At 41.7% G+C, this 17,550-nt stretch overlaps 1 protein-coding gene across 1 annotated transcript in view; it reads left to right on the top strand.

Moving 5' to 3' along the window:
- The window catches only part of LOC133055200 (zinc finger protein 208-like), a 135,192-nt gene that overhangs the window by 114,983 nt on the left and 2,659 nt on the right, over nt 1-17,550 (top strand). Inside the window, 4 exon segments of the mRNA XM_061140627.1 lie at nt 574-647; nt 8,766-8,892; nt 11,875-11,996; nt 13,121-14,481. Of these exon segments, the coding sequence (XP_060996610.1) occupies nt 574-647; nt 8,766-8,892; nt 11,875-11,996; nt 13,121-14,481 (1,684 nt within the window).

Genomic DNA, 17,550 nt, shown 5'->3' with positions numbered 1-17,550 from the left:
CCTGCATATTCATAATCTTTCAGAGTGGGACCCTGACCTGGAGGGGTTTGTATTCACGGAAATGGTTCAGCAAGAATCTTTAACCAAGTGGTTTCCATCTGGTTTCCCATCAAGATCACATGACCAGTGTTAAGCAGTAACTTCACCAGTGCCCTCCCCACAGAGTTCTTTATGGGTCCTGTGGAGCATCAGTGTGGTTCGTAAGATGTGCTCCAGGGGATTCTAAGGGGAGGCCCGGCTTGAGGACGTGGCTCCTGATCCATTTGAGAAAGATGAGACCAGGCTTCAGTCTGAGGAGAGGTTGGTCTAGCTGGATTTGGACCAGGGAAGCCAGTCAAGTCACATCGTCTGTGTGAGCAGAGGGTTAGGAGCTCTCTCTGAGGAGAAAACAATCAAGAAATTAGTTCACAGGCTGGTCTCCAGGTCGGAAATGATTGTTCCTGAATCTCTCCTGAGACAGAGGTCAGGAGAGGTCGGCCTTTTCAGGTTTTCAACGTCCTCTGTCTGTAGGTGCATTAGTTGCATGTTAAAGAGCTGTGTTGATGCCTTTGAAGGTATCTTCTCAATACGCAGGTGTGAGTTTGCTGCATAATGTCCCCAGACAAGATGCAGAGCAGGAGAAAGAAGCCAAAATGGCAGCTTCTCAGGTAAATATCCTGTCCCAGGCCTGGGGCTGTGTCTGCTTTTCATCAGGAAATGCCTGAGGTGAGAATCTGCAAATGTTTACTTCTCTACTTCAATTTTTCTGCCTGAGGTCTTTGCTATCAACTTTTTCCTTTTCTTCTTATAATAGTGAAGACCAGCTCTTTAGACTACTGCTCCCTTGTGTCCCAGAGCCTTTTCTCCGTTTCCTACATCCCAGCTTTCTATGGAGCACGATGAATGCTCAGCATGAATTAGTGACTTTCTGCTGGTGAAAATACTCCCTTTGTGAGAGATCAGCATGGAGAGTCACTGGTATCTGAGATTCCCACTGGGATGTAGTTCGACATTGGGATTGTCAGAGAAGTTGGAGAAATGCCCTGAGGAATTTAAGTCTGGATGCAATTCAGCTCTTTAAAACAGGACTGAGAAAATGCCCTTATAAATAGAGTCGACTCAGTGGTCCAGAATTTTTCAGAGAAGTTTCAGAAATAAAAAGATAACTAGGAGATCCTGTCCTCTGTAATGCTAACGCTTTCTATTTAAGTGAATTAGGAGGATACTAAACAGGGGAACAGAATGATAAGGCAAAATGATAGGATACTGAAAGAGGAACTCCCCAGGTCAGTAAGTGCCCAATATGCTACTGGAGATCAGTGGAGAAATAACTCCAGAAAGAATGAAGGGATGGAGCCAAAGCAAAAACAATACCCAGTTATGGAAGAGACTCTTGATAGAAGCAAGGTCTGATGCTGTCAAGAGCAATATTGCATAGGAACCTGGAATGTTAGGTCCATGAATCAAGGCAAATTGGTAGAGGTCAAACAGGAGATGGCAAGAGTGAACGTCGACATTCTAGGAATCAGCGAACTTAAATGGACTGTGATGGGTGAGTTTCTATCAGATGACCATTATATCAACTAGTGTGGGCAGGAATCCCTTAGAAGAAATGGAATAGCCATCATGGTCAATAAGAGTCTGAAATGCAGTACTTGGATGCAATCTCAAAAACGACAGAATGATCTCTGTTCATTTCGAAGGCAAACCATTCAATGTCACAGTAATCCAAGTCTGTGCCCCAAACAGTAACGCTGAAGAAGGTGAAGTTGTACAATTCTATGAAGGCCTGCAAGACCTTTTAGAACTAACACTCAAGAAAGATGTCCTTTTCATTATAGGGGACTGGAATGCAAAAGTAGGAAGTCAAGAAACACCTGGAGTAACAGGCAAGTTTGGACTTCGGGTAGGGAATGAAACAGGGCAAAGGCTAATACAGTTTTGCCAAGAGAATGCAGTGGTTATAGCAAACAGCCTCTTCCAATAACACAAGAGAAGATTCTACACATGGACATCATCAGATGGTCGACACCAAAATCAGACTGATTATATTCTTTGCAGCCAATCATGGAGAAACTCTATATAGTCAGCAAAAACAAGACCAGGACCTGACTGTTGCTCAGACCATGAACACCTTATTGCCAAATTCAGACTTAAGTTGAAGAAAGTAGGGAAAACCACTAGACCATTCAGGTATGACCTAAATCAAATCCCTTATGATTATACAGTGGAAGTGAGAAATAGATTTACGGGACTAGATCAGATAGACAGAGTGCCTGGTGAACTATGGGTGGAGGTTCGTGACACTGTACAGAAGACAGGGATCAAGAACATCCCCATGGAAAAGAAATGCAAAAAAGCAAAATGGCTGTCTGAGGAGGTCTTACAAATAGTTGTGAAAAGAAGAGAAGTGAAAAGCAAAGGAGAAAAGAAAAGATATAAGCATCTGAATGAAGTGTTCCAAAGAAGAGCAAGGAGAGATAAGAAAGCCTTCCTCAGTAATCAATGCCAAGAAATAGAGGAAGACAACAGAATGGGAAAGACTAGAGATCTCTTCAAGAACATGAGAGATACCAAGGGAACATTTCATGCAAAGATGGGCTCGATAAAGGACAGAAATGGTATGGACCTAACAGAAGCAGAAGATATGAAGAAGAGGTGGCAGAATACACAGGAGAACTGTACAAAAAAGACCTTCATTACCTAGATAATCACGATGGTGTGATCACTCACCTAGAGCCAGATATCCTGGAATGTGAAGTCACGTGTGCCTTAGAAAGCATCACTATGAACAAAGCTAGTGGAGCTGATGGCAATCCAGTTGAGCTATTTCAAATCCTGAAAGATGATGCCGTGAAAGTGCTGCTCTCAATATGCCAGCTAATTTGGAAAACTCAGCAGTGACCACAGGACTGGAAAATGTCAGTTATCATTCCAATTCCAAAGAAAGGCAATGCCTTTCAAACTACCGCACAGCTGCACTTATCTCACAGGATAGCAAAGTAATGCTCAAAATTCTCCAAGCCAGGCTTCAGCAATACATGAACGGTGAACTTCCAGATGTTCAATTTTCCTTTAGAAAAGGTAGACGAACCAGAGATCAAATAGCCAACACCCGCTGGATCATCGAAAAAGCAAGAGAGTTCCAGAAAAACATATATTTCTGCTTTAATGACTATGCCAAATCCTTTGACTGTGTGGATCACAATAAGCTGTGGATAATTTTGAAAGAGATAGGAATACCAGACCACCTGACCTGCCTCTTGAGAAACCTGTATGCAGGTCAGGAAGCAACAGTTAGGGCTGGACATGGAAGAACAGACTACTTCCAACAATCTCATCCTCTGTCCTTCCCTTCTCCTCCTGCTCTCAATCTTTCCAATCATCAGGGTATTTTCCAATGAGTCACCTCTTCGTATCAGGTGGCCAAAGTATTGGAGTTTCACCTTCAACATCAGTCCTACCAATGAACACCCAGGACTGATCTCCGTTAGGATGGACTGCTTGGATATCCTAGCAGTCCAAGGGATTCTCAAGAGTCTTCTCCAACACCACAGTTCAAAAGTAGCAATTCTTCTGTGCTCAGCTTTCTTTATAGTCCAACTCTCATATCCATACATGACCACTGGGAAAACCATAGCCTTGACGAGATGGACCTTTTTTGACAAAGTAATGTCTCTGCTTTTTAATATGCTATCTAGGTTGATCATAACTTTCCTTCCAAGTAGTAAGCGTATTTTCATTTCATGGCTGCAATCACCATCTGCAGTGATTTGGGAGCCCAGATAAATCAAGTCAGCCACTGTTTCCAGTTTTCCCATATATATGCCATGAAGTAATGGGACCAGAGGCCATGATCTTAGTTTTCTGGGTGTTGAGCTTTAAGCCAACTTTTTCACTCTCCTCTTTCACTTTCATCAAGAGGCTCTTTAGTTCTTCTTCACTTTCTGCCATAAGGATTGTTGTACTCTGCATATCTGAGGTTATTGATATTTCATCTGGCAATCTTGACTCCAGTTTGTGCTTCCTCCTGCCCAGCATTTCTCATGATGTACTCTGCATATAAGTTAAATAAGCAGGGTGACGATATACAGCCTTGACGTACTCTTTTTCCTATTTGGAACTGGTCTGTACTTCCATGTCCAGTTCTAAGTGTTGTTTCCTGACCTGCATATAGGTTTCTCAAGAGGCAGGTCAGGTGATCTGATATTCCCATCTCTTTCAGAATTTTCCATAGTTTATTGTGATCCACATAGTCAAAGGCTTTGCTATAGTCAATAAAGCAGAAATAGATGTTTTACTGGAACTCTCTTGCTTTTTCAATGATTCAGCAGATGTTGGCAATTTGATAGTTGATTCCTCTGCCTTTTCTAAAACCATCTTGAACATCTGGAAGTTCATGGTTCACGTATTGTTGAAGCCTAGCTTGAAGAATTTTAACCATCAATTTACTAGCGTGTGAGATGAGGGCAATTGTGCAGTAGTTTGAGCATTCTTTGGCATTGCCTTTCTTTGGGATTGGAATGAAAACGCCTTTCCCAGTCCTGTAGCCTCTGCTGAGTTTTCCAAATTTGGGGGCATATTGAGCTCAGCACTTTCACAGCATCATCTTTTAGGATTTGAAATAGCTTGAGCTAGAATTCCATCACCCCCACTAGCTTTGTTTGTAGTGATGCTTGCTAAGGGCCACTTCACATTGTAGGATGTCTGACTCTAGGTGAGTGATCACACCACCATGATTATCTGGGTCATGAAATCTATTTTGTACAGTTCTCCTGTGTATTCTTGCCACCTCTTCTTCATATCTTCTGCTTCTGTTAGGTCCATACAATTTCTGTCTTTTATGGAGCCCATCTTTGCTTGAAATCTTCCCTTGGTATCTCTAATTTTCTTGAAGAGATCTTTAGTCTTTCCCATTCTATTGTTTTCCTCAGTTTCTTTGCATTGATTACTGAGGAAGGCTTTCTTATCTCTCCTTGCTATTGCTTGGAACTCTGCATTCAAATGCGTCTATCTTTCCTTTTCTCCTTTGCTTTTTGCTAGTTTTCTTTTCAAAGCTACTTGTAAGGCCTCCTCAGACAGGCATTGTGCTTTTTTGCATTTCTTTTTCTTGGGGATGGTCTTGACTCCTGTCTCCTGTGCAATGTCACAAGCCTCTGTCCATAGTTCATCAGGCAATCTGTCTATCAGATCTAGTCCCTTAAATCTATTTCTCACTTCCACTGTATAGTCATAAGGGATTTGATTTAGGTCATACCCGAATTGTCTTGATGAAAATGAAAGAGGAGAGTGAAACAGTTGGCTTAAAGGTCAACCTTAAGAAAACTAATATCATTGCATCCAGCCCCATCACATCATGACACACAGATGGGAAAACAGTGGAAACAATGACTGAATTTATTTTTGTCGGCTGCAAAATCACTACAGATGGTGATTGCAGCCATGAAATTAAAAGACGCTTACTCCTTGGAAGGAAATATGACCAACCTAGACAGCATATTAAAAAGCAGAGACATTACTTTATCAAAGAAGGTCCGTCTGATCAAGGCTATGGTTTTTCCAGTGGTCATGTATGGATGTGAGAGTTGGACTATAAAGAAAGCTGAGCACAGAATTGATGCTTGTGATCTGTGGTGTTGGAGAAGACTCTTGAGACTCCTTTGGATTGCAAGGAGATCCAAGCAGTCCATCCTAAAGGAGATCAGTCCTAGGTATTCATTTGAAGGACTGATGCTGAAGCTGAAACTCCAATACTCTGGCCACCTGATGTGAAGAGCTGACTCATTGGAAAAGACCCTTATGCTGGGAAAGATTGAGGGCAGGAGGAGAAGGGGAGGACAGAGGATGAGATGGTTGGATGGCATCACCGACTCAATGGACATGGATTTGGGTGGACTCCGTGAGTTGTTGATGGACTGGGAGGCCTGGCGTGTTGCGGTTTATGGGGTGGCAAAGAGTCGGACACGACTGAGTGACTGAACTGAACTGGACTGAATGGATTAGTGGTTTCCTCTTCTTTCTTGCATTTCAGTGTGAATTTGGCAATAAATAGTTCATGGGCACAGATACCAGGTCTTGGAGAGCCACACCCATCCTAGAAGGAGCCCCTCCCCAATCAATCAGACTGACATTCTTTGTTTGTAGAAGTTCCCGCCCTAAATGCTCCCTTCCTGAGGTCACAGGGGTGCCGAGTGTGAGGCTGCAGCTCTTGGCTCTTGGACCTGGGTCTCCCTCTTACATTGTTTCAAAAACCCTCACAGGCTGGGTCAGGGAACCTGGTAGTTCTGTCTGTTATGTCTTGAGAATTGTACTGTGGCCTGCACTCTTTAAGGCAGAAAGAAAGGAGAAGAACTCGCAGGGGTGGTCTGCATAGAGAATGCAGGAAAGGTAAACACCAAACAAAGGATGTGATTAGCATATCAGGTTAGTCTGGATTATCCGCTGCAGACCAGGAAGAAGAAAGTAACAAAGGAGCTCTGAAAACGGCAAAGGGAAACAAGAAAACTATTTCTTCTAGATCATTGCAGCAGTTGCAGATTCAAGAGTTGTGTGGATGCCTTTAAAGTTATCTACTTAACGCCCAGATGTGAGTTTTTGATAAAAATCCCCAGAGGAGACACAGAGCTGGAGGAAGAAGAGGAGGAAATGGCAGCTTCTCAGGTAAATGTCCTGTCCCGGGTCTGGGGCTGTGTCTGCTTTTCCTCCTGAAATGCCTGGTCTGAACATCTGCAAACCTTCAATTCTCGGTTTCTAAGTTTTCTACATAGGGTGTTTGTTGCCAACTGCTTACTTTTTCCAGTTTTTCTTGTGTTAGAGAAGACTGGCTCTTTAGACAGTTTCTTCCTTATGTCCCAGAGCCTGTTATCCAATGTATGTATCCTGGCTTTCTATAGAGCATGATGAATTCTCAACATTGTTCCATCAGTTTCAATGCTGAACATATTCCCTTTGTGAAAGACCAACACGGGGAGGCACTGGTATAAGGGATTCCCAGTGGAATGCTGTTCTGTGTTGGGATCCTAGGGAAGTAGGGGAAATGCCATGATGAGTTTATATCTGGATGCAACTTCAGGTCTTTGGAATAGGAGCAAAAGGCAATGCCCTTGGAAATAGAATGGACTCAGTGGTTCAGATTTTTTTCCCAAATAAAAAAAATGTAGTTGAGACTATCCTCTTCCTCTGTGTCAATAAGAAAGACTTACTAATTAAATTTACTAATTAAATGTGTCAGGTAGCAACTGACACGAGAGGTATATATGAAGTGAAATTTGCTTAAAACTAACATTTTTTAATGATGGATTCAGATCACAGTTTCCATAATATTGCCAAAACACCCATGCAGTGGTAATGCATTCTTCCATGTACTTCTATCCCCATGACTCTGATGGTCACTGGTTTAGGTACCTCTGTGAGATTCCCATGCGACGCAGCTCATGTATTTTCCTTTTGTCTTTAATAACTGTCTTGGAAAAAAAAGTGAGGGATGTGCCTAAACTATCACAGTTAATGGGGGAATCCCATATACTCTTAAGTTTCTCTTTGCTTTGGAAGATGTCTGTGTTTAGTAGAGATGCTGGGTTTGGGGGATTTTTGTCACTCAAGCCCAGGTCTGGTCATTTCCAGGTACACTCCATGCTCACATCACAGAGTCTCATCACATTTTTGTATTTTCCAAAATGTCTATAAGAATCTTATTAGTGTTAATCTATGTTCAACTGTATTAAAATTTGAGCTATAGCTCTTTGGAAATGATATAGATTTTCAGGAAATTGAAAAATTCAGAACCAGAGCTTTACTTTATGTTACATCATTCTGTATGTCTGTATTCTAGTTTATTTAAAGAAATAAAAATAATATCACCCCATTATATTTATGTACATTTTTAATAAGTTAAAAAATTTTATCTTATTGACATGACAACTTTTCCCTATTAACTATTAATAAGTATATAGTCCCATTATAGTATATGTCTGTGTCCACAAACCTGTTAACATGATTTGATCACTGTTTTTTTAATCTATTTTTTTAAGATTTCCGGAAGAAGGGAATAGGTACCTACTCTAGTATCCTTGCCTGGAGAATCCTATAGACAGACGAGCTATTATTTGTCTTGCACATTCAAGATTCTGTAAAAACTGTCAGAAAGATATACAGTATACACTAAATAGTTAAAATGATTCTTACTGCAAGGTTACTATCCTATAAGACCTGTAAAATCTGTAAAAGACTTAAAGTTCAGATTTAAGTGTGAATTCTTCCCTACTATTCTCCTTCATTGCTGTTCAAAATGGTCATTTGTGGAGCAGAATTTGCAACATTACTAGTTCAAATAAGCTTGGTAAAAATGTGGCACAATTAATCCACTCCAGAACTCTTGGATCAGAATCTGCTTCTTAAAAATGTTTCCTGTTTTTTGGTAGCCAATTTATCCTGGGTCACACGAGTACAACACTCAAAAATAAATATGCCAGTGTTGATCTGAATACATTATAGTTTCTCTTCCACATCAGAATAATTTCTTGTGAATCATATCCTCTTTTCTTGGGGTTAAAAATGTGGTAGAAAATGTTACTGTGTGATACCAGAAACTACACTAAATCAAAATGAGTTCTCTGAAATTACTGCTTTCGTTTAGGGTCAGGTTAGGAAGTCTTCTCTTGCCATGTGAGAGTCAGTCAGTCAGTCAGTTCAGTCATTCAGTCATCAGTCCTGTCTGACTTTGCGATCTCAGTTGTGTCTGACTCTTTGTGACCCCAAAGTACATGCATGTGTACTTTGTATTTCAGGGATGGCTGACATTCCAGGATGTGACCATAGACTTCACTCAAGAGGAGTGGGAATGCCTGGACCTCGGTCAGCGGGAATTGTACAGGGATGTGATGTTAGAGAACTACGGGAACCTGGCCTCCTTGGGTGAGGAGAAATGCCTTCCAGAATCCCTTTTCCACCACTGGCTTTGGTTCCTGCATTTCCAGAACGTCTCCTGGAATTTTCTGCTTCCACCAACACCTTCAGATCCCTGCTTTCTAGCAGGAAATGGGTATTTGTGAGTTTAGAAAGAAAGCCTTCATGGTGATTCAGTATGATTCTATCCTTTTTCTTTCATGATGTAATCTGCCTCCTTCACTCTAGCGTGGTGGTGATTGAATCAGTTCCATGGTATTAAATAGTGACACCTTCCTCTTAAAACCACATTTACACTACTTACTTTACCCTTGTAGTACTTGACCAGAATCTCAGGATCTGATTTTTATGTATTTGTTAGTATTGTAAGGGTGCTTTCAATAAAGTATTTGGGGGAATCATCCTCTAGGCTGTATTACATTCACCCGTGCGTTCTCTTCTCACCCAAATACATATTGGGTTGGAAACTTATGAATCTCTAGCAAAACAAATATTCCTTTCTCTGATGAACAGGTCTTGTGGTCTCTAAGCCAGACTTGGTCACCTTTCTGGAGCAAATGAAGGATCTCAAGAATATAAAGAGAATGCAGACAACAGGCATATACCCAGGTAGGTGTGAATGGATGGAGCTGATGACTCAAGTGAGAGGTCCAAGGAGTAGTGAGGAAGTCAGCCTTTGTCCTGTGGCTTGGGAAGACGTGCTCCAGTGAAAATGATTTTGGAGAACTCTGAGTTCATTTCTGTTGCTGTCATAGATGGACATTGCCTAGCTCTTTCTGCCTCTCAATCATTCATGAATTCAGCTCCATGATTACTTTTCCCATTCACAGTGAGAATTCAAATTCTCTTCTTGGCTTGTGACAACTTGCATGAGTTGGCTGCTCTTTCATTTCTTGGGGGTCCTAGGAAAACTGCCCATTGATGAATAAATATAAGATGCTCTTTTTAAAGTTTGTTTCTACCTCTAGAAAGAGGTGTTTGAGTGGAATTGTAGACAAACTACCAATACTCTAGGAATATTGGAGACAGAATTTATTTTCTGATTTATATTTTCTAACACTGGAAGCTACAAATATGACCTTATACATTTTAAACTCATTTCAATGTATAAAGCAAAACCTCCATAAAATGAGAGAATGCAAATCTCTGAGTTACACCAATGTTTCACTTTTCTTTATGTGAACTCATTTTAAATATCTGAGATGTATTTGCCACAATTCCTCAATGGTAAAATACTTTAATGTATTCAATTAACTCAAAGATTTTTTAGGTAAATTGGCAAAATAGTTTAGAACATTTTCCACCATATTTCTAATGGTTGTTTGAAACTATTAACATTTTAGATCATATAAAGTAGTCCTTTTAAGTCCTTTAAATCCTTATTGGATTTAAATCTTTATTGTTTTACAATTTGTGCTCTTGTACAGCAAAGAGAATAAAGTATACATATAAATAGCCACTCTTTGTTAGATTTCCTTCCATTTGTGTCTCCGCAGGGAACTGAGTAGAGTTCTCTGTGATCCCAACACATTTTTTAAAATCTCACTTCTTACTTAATTGCTTAAAACTTTACTATCTTGTTTCTTATCAGCTCCCCCAGACTTTATTAATTTATCTCATTTGTTATCACTTTCCAATGGCCCTCAGTTTCCAATTAGTTGTCTGTCAATATCATTTACGATTGTTAGATACAAACATCTAATAGAATGTGTTCCAATAGAACACAAGTGGTAAGAAGTGGATTAAAGAAATTGAAGGCACCTAGTATTTCTGAAAAATGTTTGGTGTCTCCATTTAAGACGACTTAGGGCAAAAGGTAATCATTAGACTGCGTGTCTCCACTTCATTGAGTGGTTCTTGTAGCTTATTATCTTGCCCCTTCCTCTGCTTCACACTCCTTGTCCCCTGGCTTTATTACGTTTTCTGTGTGTGTGGTCTCTGCCCTGAAGGCTGCAGGGTCCTAGTTTCTCTTGTTTCCTGTGCCTGCGCTTTAGGGGCTCAGTTTGGTCCTGAGGTTTGTGCCCTGATCCCCTTGATGGGCACTTGATTGCTGTAACCAAGCCTGCCCTGGATATTGAGGGGCGCTTCCCCATTGCTCTGTGGCTGTCACCGTCCTGTCTGTGGTGGGTCTGTGCCCTGGTTGGTGGAACAGAGCCCCCAGATCTGTTTCTTCGCTGTGATCCTGATCTGTGGTGGAGCAGGTGGGATTGGAGCACAACCCCGGGAGAGAAGCCCCTGAGGATTGCTGCTCTGGGGATGTTCCCCTTGGGACGTGCTCTGTGCATCACTTTCACCCATTGGGTGAGTCTCGTGTGACCCTGGTTGGCCCTGATCTTGGCCCCACCTCATGCCTGGGTATGCCAGCACACGGCCCTGGGGTGTCTCAGATGTTGTTCTCCCCGGGTCACCAGCATAGATCCCCTGAACTCAGGGCCTAGGTCGCAGGTGCTGTGGTGCTGTGGGGGCAGCTCAGACTCTGGCCTGGCCCCGTCCCCTCGTATCCGAGCCCACAAAGCCTACAGTTGCTAAAGCCACACCTGCTGTGACCGGCGGAGTCCCCCTTGTCCTTCAGATGCTCTGCAGGGGCTGAGCTGACAAAGCTGGTTTCCTGTGTAAAAGCATGGTTAGTGCAGCTGCGAGCAGAGACTTCAGCTTTTCTTCCTTAACCCTGGGGCTCAGCTGTGCTTTCCGCTCCATCTGAGCATGTGGCGCACCCACGGGTGTCTGCTCCAGAGGCTGCTCCAGGGCACAGGGGTCTGCTGACGGCGGAGGAGGGGCATGGGGGAGGCCGTGGCTGGGCCTCAATAGAGCCCACCCGGGTGGTGGTCCTCCCTACTGCCAGGGATGAGGGGCCAGCACGGGGGAGAGAGGCTGTGGTGGGGTTCTTCCCTTTGGGCCTCACTCAACAATGGTGCTTTGCGCTTTGGTGGTGCAGGCTTCCTCCACAAGTGTCCCATTTGCAGAGCTCCTCCCTCCCTCCCGTCCCCTCAGGATGTCTCCTCATGGCCAACCGCAGTCCTCTGCCTGGGTCTGCTCTCCAAAGCCCACGTTCCAGCACCCAGCCCTTGTCTGCAGTGGTGGACACCCTTGAGGTGGACACCCTCTCAGGCTGGGTGGGCAGGGCAGGGGTCAGTACATCTGCAGCTCTCACTCCCCTCTGCCACACACGGGTTGCCATGTTCTCTTCCACAGAGAATGAGGCTCTCCTTCTGTCCAAACTGGGCTCCCCCGGATGTGGACACCTCTTCTCTCTTTAGAACCCCCCAAGGTTACAGGTCCCATCCCAGTTCCTCTCCTGTTCCTTCTCCTTCTTTTTTGGTCCTACCTGGCTCAGCAGGAATCTTTCTTGTCCTTTTAGGTGGTGTAGGTTCTTTGCTAGTGTTCAGAGGGGCCTCTGTGAGAATTCTTTCAATTCTGAGGTATTCTTGATGCATTTGTGTAGAGAGATGAACTCCAATCTGCCTAATCATCCGGCATCTTGATCCTTGGGTCCCCATTTTCTCTAAATCTTCAAGGATATTCACTGAGGATAGTAGATAAGAAAGCTTTTACTTGGTATCTTTCAGCTGTGTCTTCTCACAACACCCGTGATTTGATGTCAGAGAATCCAAGGTTTGAAAATTTAATCCGAAAAGCAAACCTAGGCCTGTATGAAAGAGCTCACCTCGGAAATGGATATTTAACCAAAGACTGGGGATATGCAAGGGCATGTGAAAGACTGAGAGGATGTTTATATGGACATAAAGAAATAGAGACCGTTTCACATACTGTGGACATGACTGCCAGAAGAAATGAGCACTGTGAGTCAAATTGGGGAAAGCACCCGTTTCAGTCATCACCGTCTGCCGCGCAGTGTATCTTTGTAAGCAATGACTCACATCAGTTTTTGAAACACACACGTTCTCTGAGGGGAAATGTGGAAAATCTGGAAGGTCATCCAGTCTCTACTCCAAATGCTCGTTCAAACCACTCTGAACATAGACTTCGATCACACGTACATTCAACCACGTCTGGAAAGGAGAAGTTTACAAATGATGGGGAAAACTCACAATATAATCAACTTGAGGGGTCTGTGAGCTGCAGGTCATTATTCTTCCACCAACAGACAGGTTCTCTCCAATCCAAAATGTGTAATGTTGATAATAATGGAAGAGACTTAATTCAGCCATCACTGTTTGATACATATCATGGTAGGGTTAATATTAAACAACTTTTCATGTGTAATAACACGAGTCAGGCCTTAAGTAGGAGCTCCAAAGCCAATAGTTCCCAGAGTATTTATGATGGAGCAAGAAACTGTTCATGCAATGACAGTGGATATAACATTGGACAAGACTCTGATCTTAGGAAACACCAGGCACCTCAATCTTCAGATAAGGATTCTAAAAGTAATACATGTAGGAATATCTTTTATCGGGCATCAGGTCTTTCACTAAATAAGAGTACACATACTGGAGAGAAGACTTACAATCATAGTGAATATGATGTTTCTAATCAGTCTTCAGAACTTATTCAACAGCAGAGTATTCAGAATCCACAGAAAAACTACAAGTGTAAGAAATGTGAGAAAGTCTTTACTAATGCACTCAATCTACATAAACATAGGGAAATTCATACTGGATGGAACACTTTCAAATGTACAGAATGTGACAAAGCGTTTAATCAGAGTTCAAAACTTAGTCAACATCAGCGAATCCATGTTGGCCAGAAGTCTTATAAATGTAAGGAATGTGGCAAATGCTTTAGTCAGCACTCAAGTCTTACTTACCATCAGAGAGTCCATACCCGGGAGAAGTCTTTTAAATGTAAGGATTGTGGCAAAGCCTTTAAACAGTGCTCATGTCTTCATAAACATCAGGTAATTCATGCTGGAGAGAAACCTTATAAATGTCAAGAATGTGGAAAAGCTTTCAGTCAATACACAACTCTTATTAAACACCAGCAAATTCATAGTGACGAGAAGCCTTATAAATGTAAGGATTGTGGCAAAGGCTTTATTCAACGCAGAGGTCTTACTTGCCATCAGAGAATTCACACTGGAGAGAAACCATATAAATGTCAAGAATGTGGAAAAGCTTTCAGTCAATATGCAACTCGTAATAAACACCAGCGAATTCATACTGGAGAGAAGCCTTATAAATGTAAGGATTGTGGCAAAGACTTTAGCCAGGGCTCGGGCCTTATGTACCATCAGAGAGTTCATACTGGAGAGAAGCCTTATAAATGTAAGGATTGTGGCAAAGGCTTTAGCCGGCACTCAGGTCTTACTTGCCATCAGAGAATTCACACTGGAGAGAAACCTTATAAATGTCAAAAATGTGGAAAAGCTTTCAGTCAATGCTCTACTCTCACTCAACACCAGCGAATTCATACTGGAGAGAAGCCTTATACATGTAAGGATTGTGGCAAAGACTTTAGGCGCCGCGCTGGTCTTACTCGCCATCAGAGAATTCACACTGCAGAGAAAACTTATAAATGTAAAGAAGGTGGTAACGCTTTCAGTCACTATGCAACTCTTACTTAACATGAGCGAATTCATACTGAACAGGAGCCTTATAAATGTAAGGATTGTGACAACGACTTTAACCCATCACATTGGTCTTACTTACCATCAGATAATTCATACTGAAGGAAATCTCATAAATGTAAGGAAACCTTCAAAGGCTTTAATCAGAGCTCTCATCTCACTGGACATCAGAGAGCATGTCCTGGAGGGAAACCCTAGTAATGAAGTAAGACATGGAAGAGGTTTGTCCTGAACATACAGTTCAGGAAACGCAAGACTGTTTATATAAGAAAGATACAGAATGACATAAAGAAAACATAAATAAATATTTACAAAAAATCAAATCTAAATAAATATCAGGAAATGCATACTAGAAAGCATTTCATAAATCCTGTTTTCTGATGTTCCTCTTAGGGAAAAATATTGTAGATAGTGATTCATAGTTAAAATAGACAGAAAATTGATATGTTAGTATGGATCACAAGATGAAGAGGTGATGTTTAGCCATGTACAGTTACTAGCTACGTATGTTTGTTGATATTGACATGATTTGTGATTATTTGAAAACCAAAATGTATGTAACTGAATTCTCAAATTACTCCATGCCACACTTCATTTCTAGTGTGCATATAAAGTTATGTTTTTGATGGTTGCTACCTCAAAGATGAGAGAAGCCCTTCTATCTAGGAAGAAAACATTTATAATTTTCTCCATTATAAGATTAAGGACACAGGAATGTAACATGTGCAGTGAACATCTAAATGGTGGTGTTTGTCATTCATGTCACACATCCCTGTAAGTCACCATGATGTAAGTGTTCAGGGAATAATTCCACAGATTAATGTACATTTTCAATGTACATTTTCAATAGTTATGTCACTTGCTTTTAAAGTAAAGTACAAAGACAGTTCACTAAAATCTTGATGTATTTTATAATATCAACAAAAGTCATGAATATCAGTAGCCATGTTTCAGTTAAAGACATCTCTGCTACCCTAGAAATGTACGGAAAACCCTTCCCAGAAAAGTCATGTAATTAGTGTATGTCTTCTTAAATGATTAGCCTCCCTTTTGTACCGTAGAAATCACAGTTCTCAGATCATTGTATCAGAGGTAATATTATCATTGTTCATGCTTATAATCTGTATTTTAACCAAAGTTACATAGCGGAGTGTAAAAGGTTTTATCCTGTGTGTGATAAGCATACATGGTAATCAATAAAACTGAATGGTTTCTTGTGTAAATGTTGGTGTGTAATGAATGAAGTGTTAGCCTAGCAATTTAAGGTTTCAGGAAGGAATACCTAACGAGAAACTCTTCAGTAACATAGAAGGGTGAAGTCTGTAACAATTAGTTTCCTTCCTGCCCTTAAGTTTCAAATCATTAGATCATGTATTTCCCATCATTTCTCCATTGTACTTATCCCCCTCTCTGTAACCGCAGGGACATTATGATGGTTCTAATAAGAAGGCTCATACAGAGTACTGTTGAGAGCGTCCCTGAACTGCTCCATGCTGTTGCTGCCTCAGCATCTCTCTGGGGAGCAGGCAGCCTGCAGGTCCTTGAACTCACACCAGCCAATCCTGTAAGCACTTGCACTAGAAGACCCCCTTCCTTGAGACCAGCAGGCTTGCCGAACCCCAGGGCCTATTCACCGGCTCCCCTTCAGTGACACCCTCAGAGCTCACCAGAATCCTGCTCCTCTTGGTTTGAATGGGTCCATCCACACTCAGCCTGGGGAGCCCACAGCACTTCACCCAGGGCCTCTTATAAAAACCTGAACCCCAATTACTGCCTCTTTCTCTGCTCACTTCTATCCTTGACCTCACTCAGAGCTTGCTGTGAATTCTCTGAGGACCTAGAGTCATGAACTCACCTGCTTCAGTTGTCCTTTGTTCTTCTATTGAGCTAAGTAAGACTTTTCATGGGCTCATTTAAGCAAATGTAAATTTAACATTTGTCACAAGACTACTTAAAAGTCATGATGGTAAAATTCTGAACTAAGATTTGTAAAATCTAACCCTGTTTCTTAGCATATGTTTTTGTAAGGCTTAAAGGAACTGTTTTCTCATGGCTATGACATGCACAATGCAATATATAAATATCTGAAAGTATATATGTTATATAATTTATATAGCATACATTAAACACAATAAGTAAATATCTGAAGGTATAAAGACTATCAGTGAGAAATTCAAGGAACATGTGAGTGTGTGTGTATTAGTACACATTTACTTAAAGAATTGAGGAATGCTAGACCACAACTGCTCATTTCAGAGTTGAAGATGATTCACTAAAAACTGCAAATCTTATAAATTTGTCAACTAATCTATTCTGTCTACAATTCTGGGAATTCATTTCCTTAAATGTCAGGAGGTTACATTTTTTAAGGAACTTCCACACTGTCCTCCCAAGTGACTGCACCCGCTTACATTCTCTCCAGCCATTCAGGAGGTTCCCTGATCTCCAAGCCTCTTCCGCGTTTATGACATTATTAGTGGGCTTTATTGCTATTCTGACTGGCATGCGGTGATATGTCACTGTAGTTTTGTTCTGCATTTCTTATTATTTAGCGATGGTGAGCATCTTTCTTTTGTGTCTTGCCCATGGAAAAGAGCAAGTTGCCCCACCCAGCCTCAGCAGCTGTGGGGCACAGGCTTAGCCTCCCCACAGCACGTGGAGTATTCCTGGACCAGGGATGATGCCCGAGGGCCCCACACTGTCAGGGGGATTCTTAAGCACAGGGTTATCAGTCTGTTTGTTTATGTTTGAGATGTATATAAATTGGAATGTTTTCCTTTACAATGTTGTGTTAGATTCCGCTGGACAACTTCATCAATCCCCATAGGTATATGTTTACCCACTCTCTCTTGAACCTCCCTCCCACTATCTCCGTCTCCCCCCTCTAGCCATCACAGAGCCCCGCGCTGAGCTCTCTGTGCTATGCAGCAGCTTCCCACTTGCTACCTATTTTATACATTGCGGTGAATATATGTCGAGGCTCTTCTCTCAATTGGGTCCCCTCTCATTCTCCCACGGTGTCCACAGGTCTAATGTCTATATTTGTGAAAATATTGTATTAACATATATATATATATATGTATATATATATATATGGAATCTAGAAAATATTATTGATGATCCTATATAATGAGCAGGAC

The sequence above is a fragment of the Dama dama genome, chromosome 4 (assembly GCF_033118175.1).
Source record: "Dama dama isolate Ldn47 chromosome 4, ASM3311817v1, whole genome shotgun sequence".
Lineage (NCBI taxonomy): Eukaryota > Metazoa > Chordata > Mammalia > Artiodactyla > Cervidae > Dama > Dama dama.
Note: the sequence above shows the minus strand (reverse complement) of the source record. Positions and strands in the feature narration are given on the sequence as shown.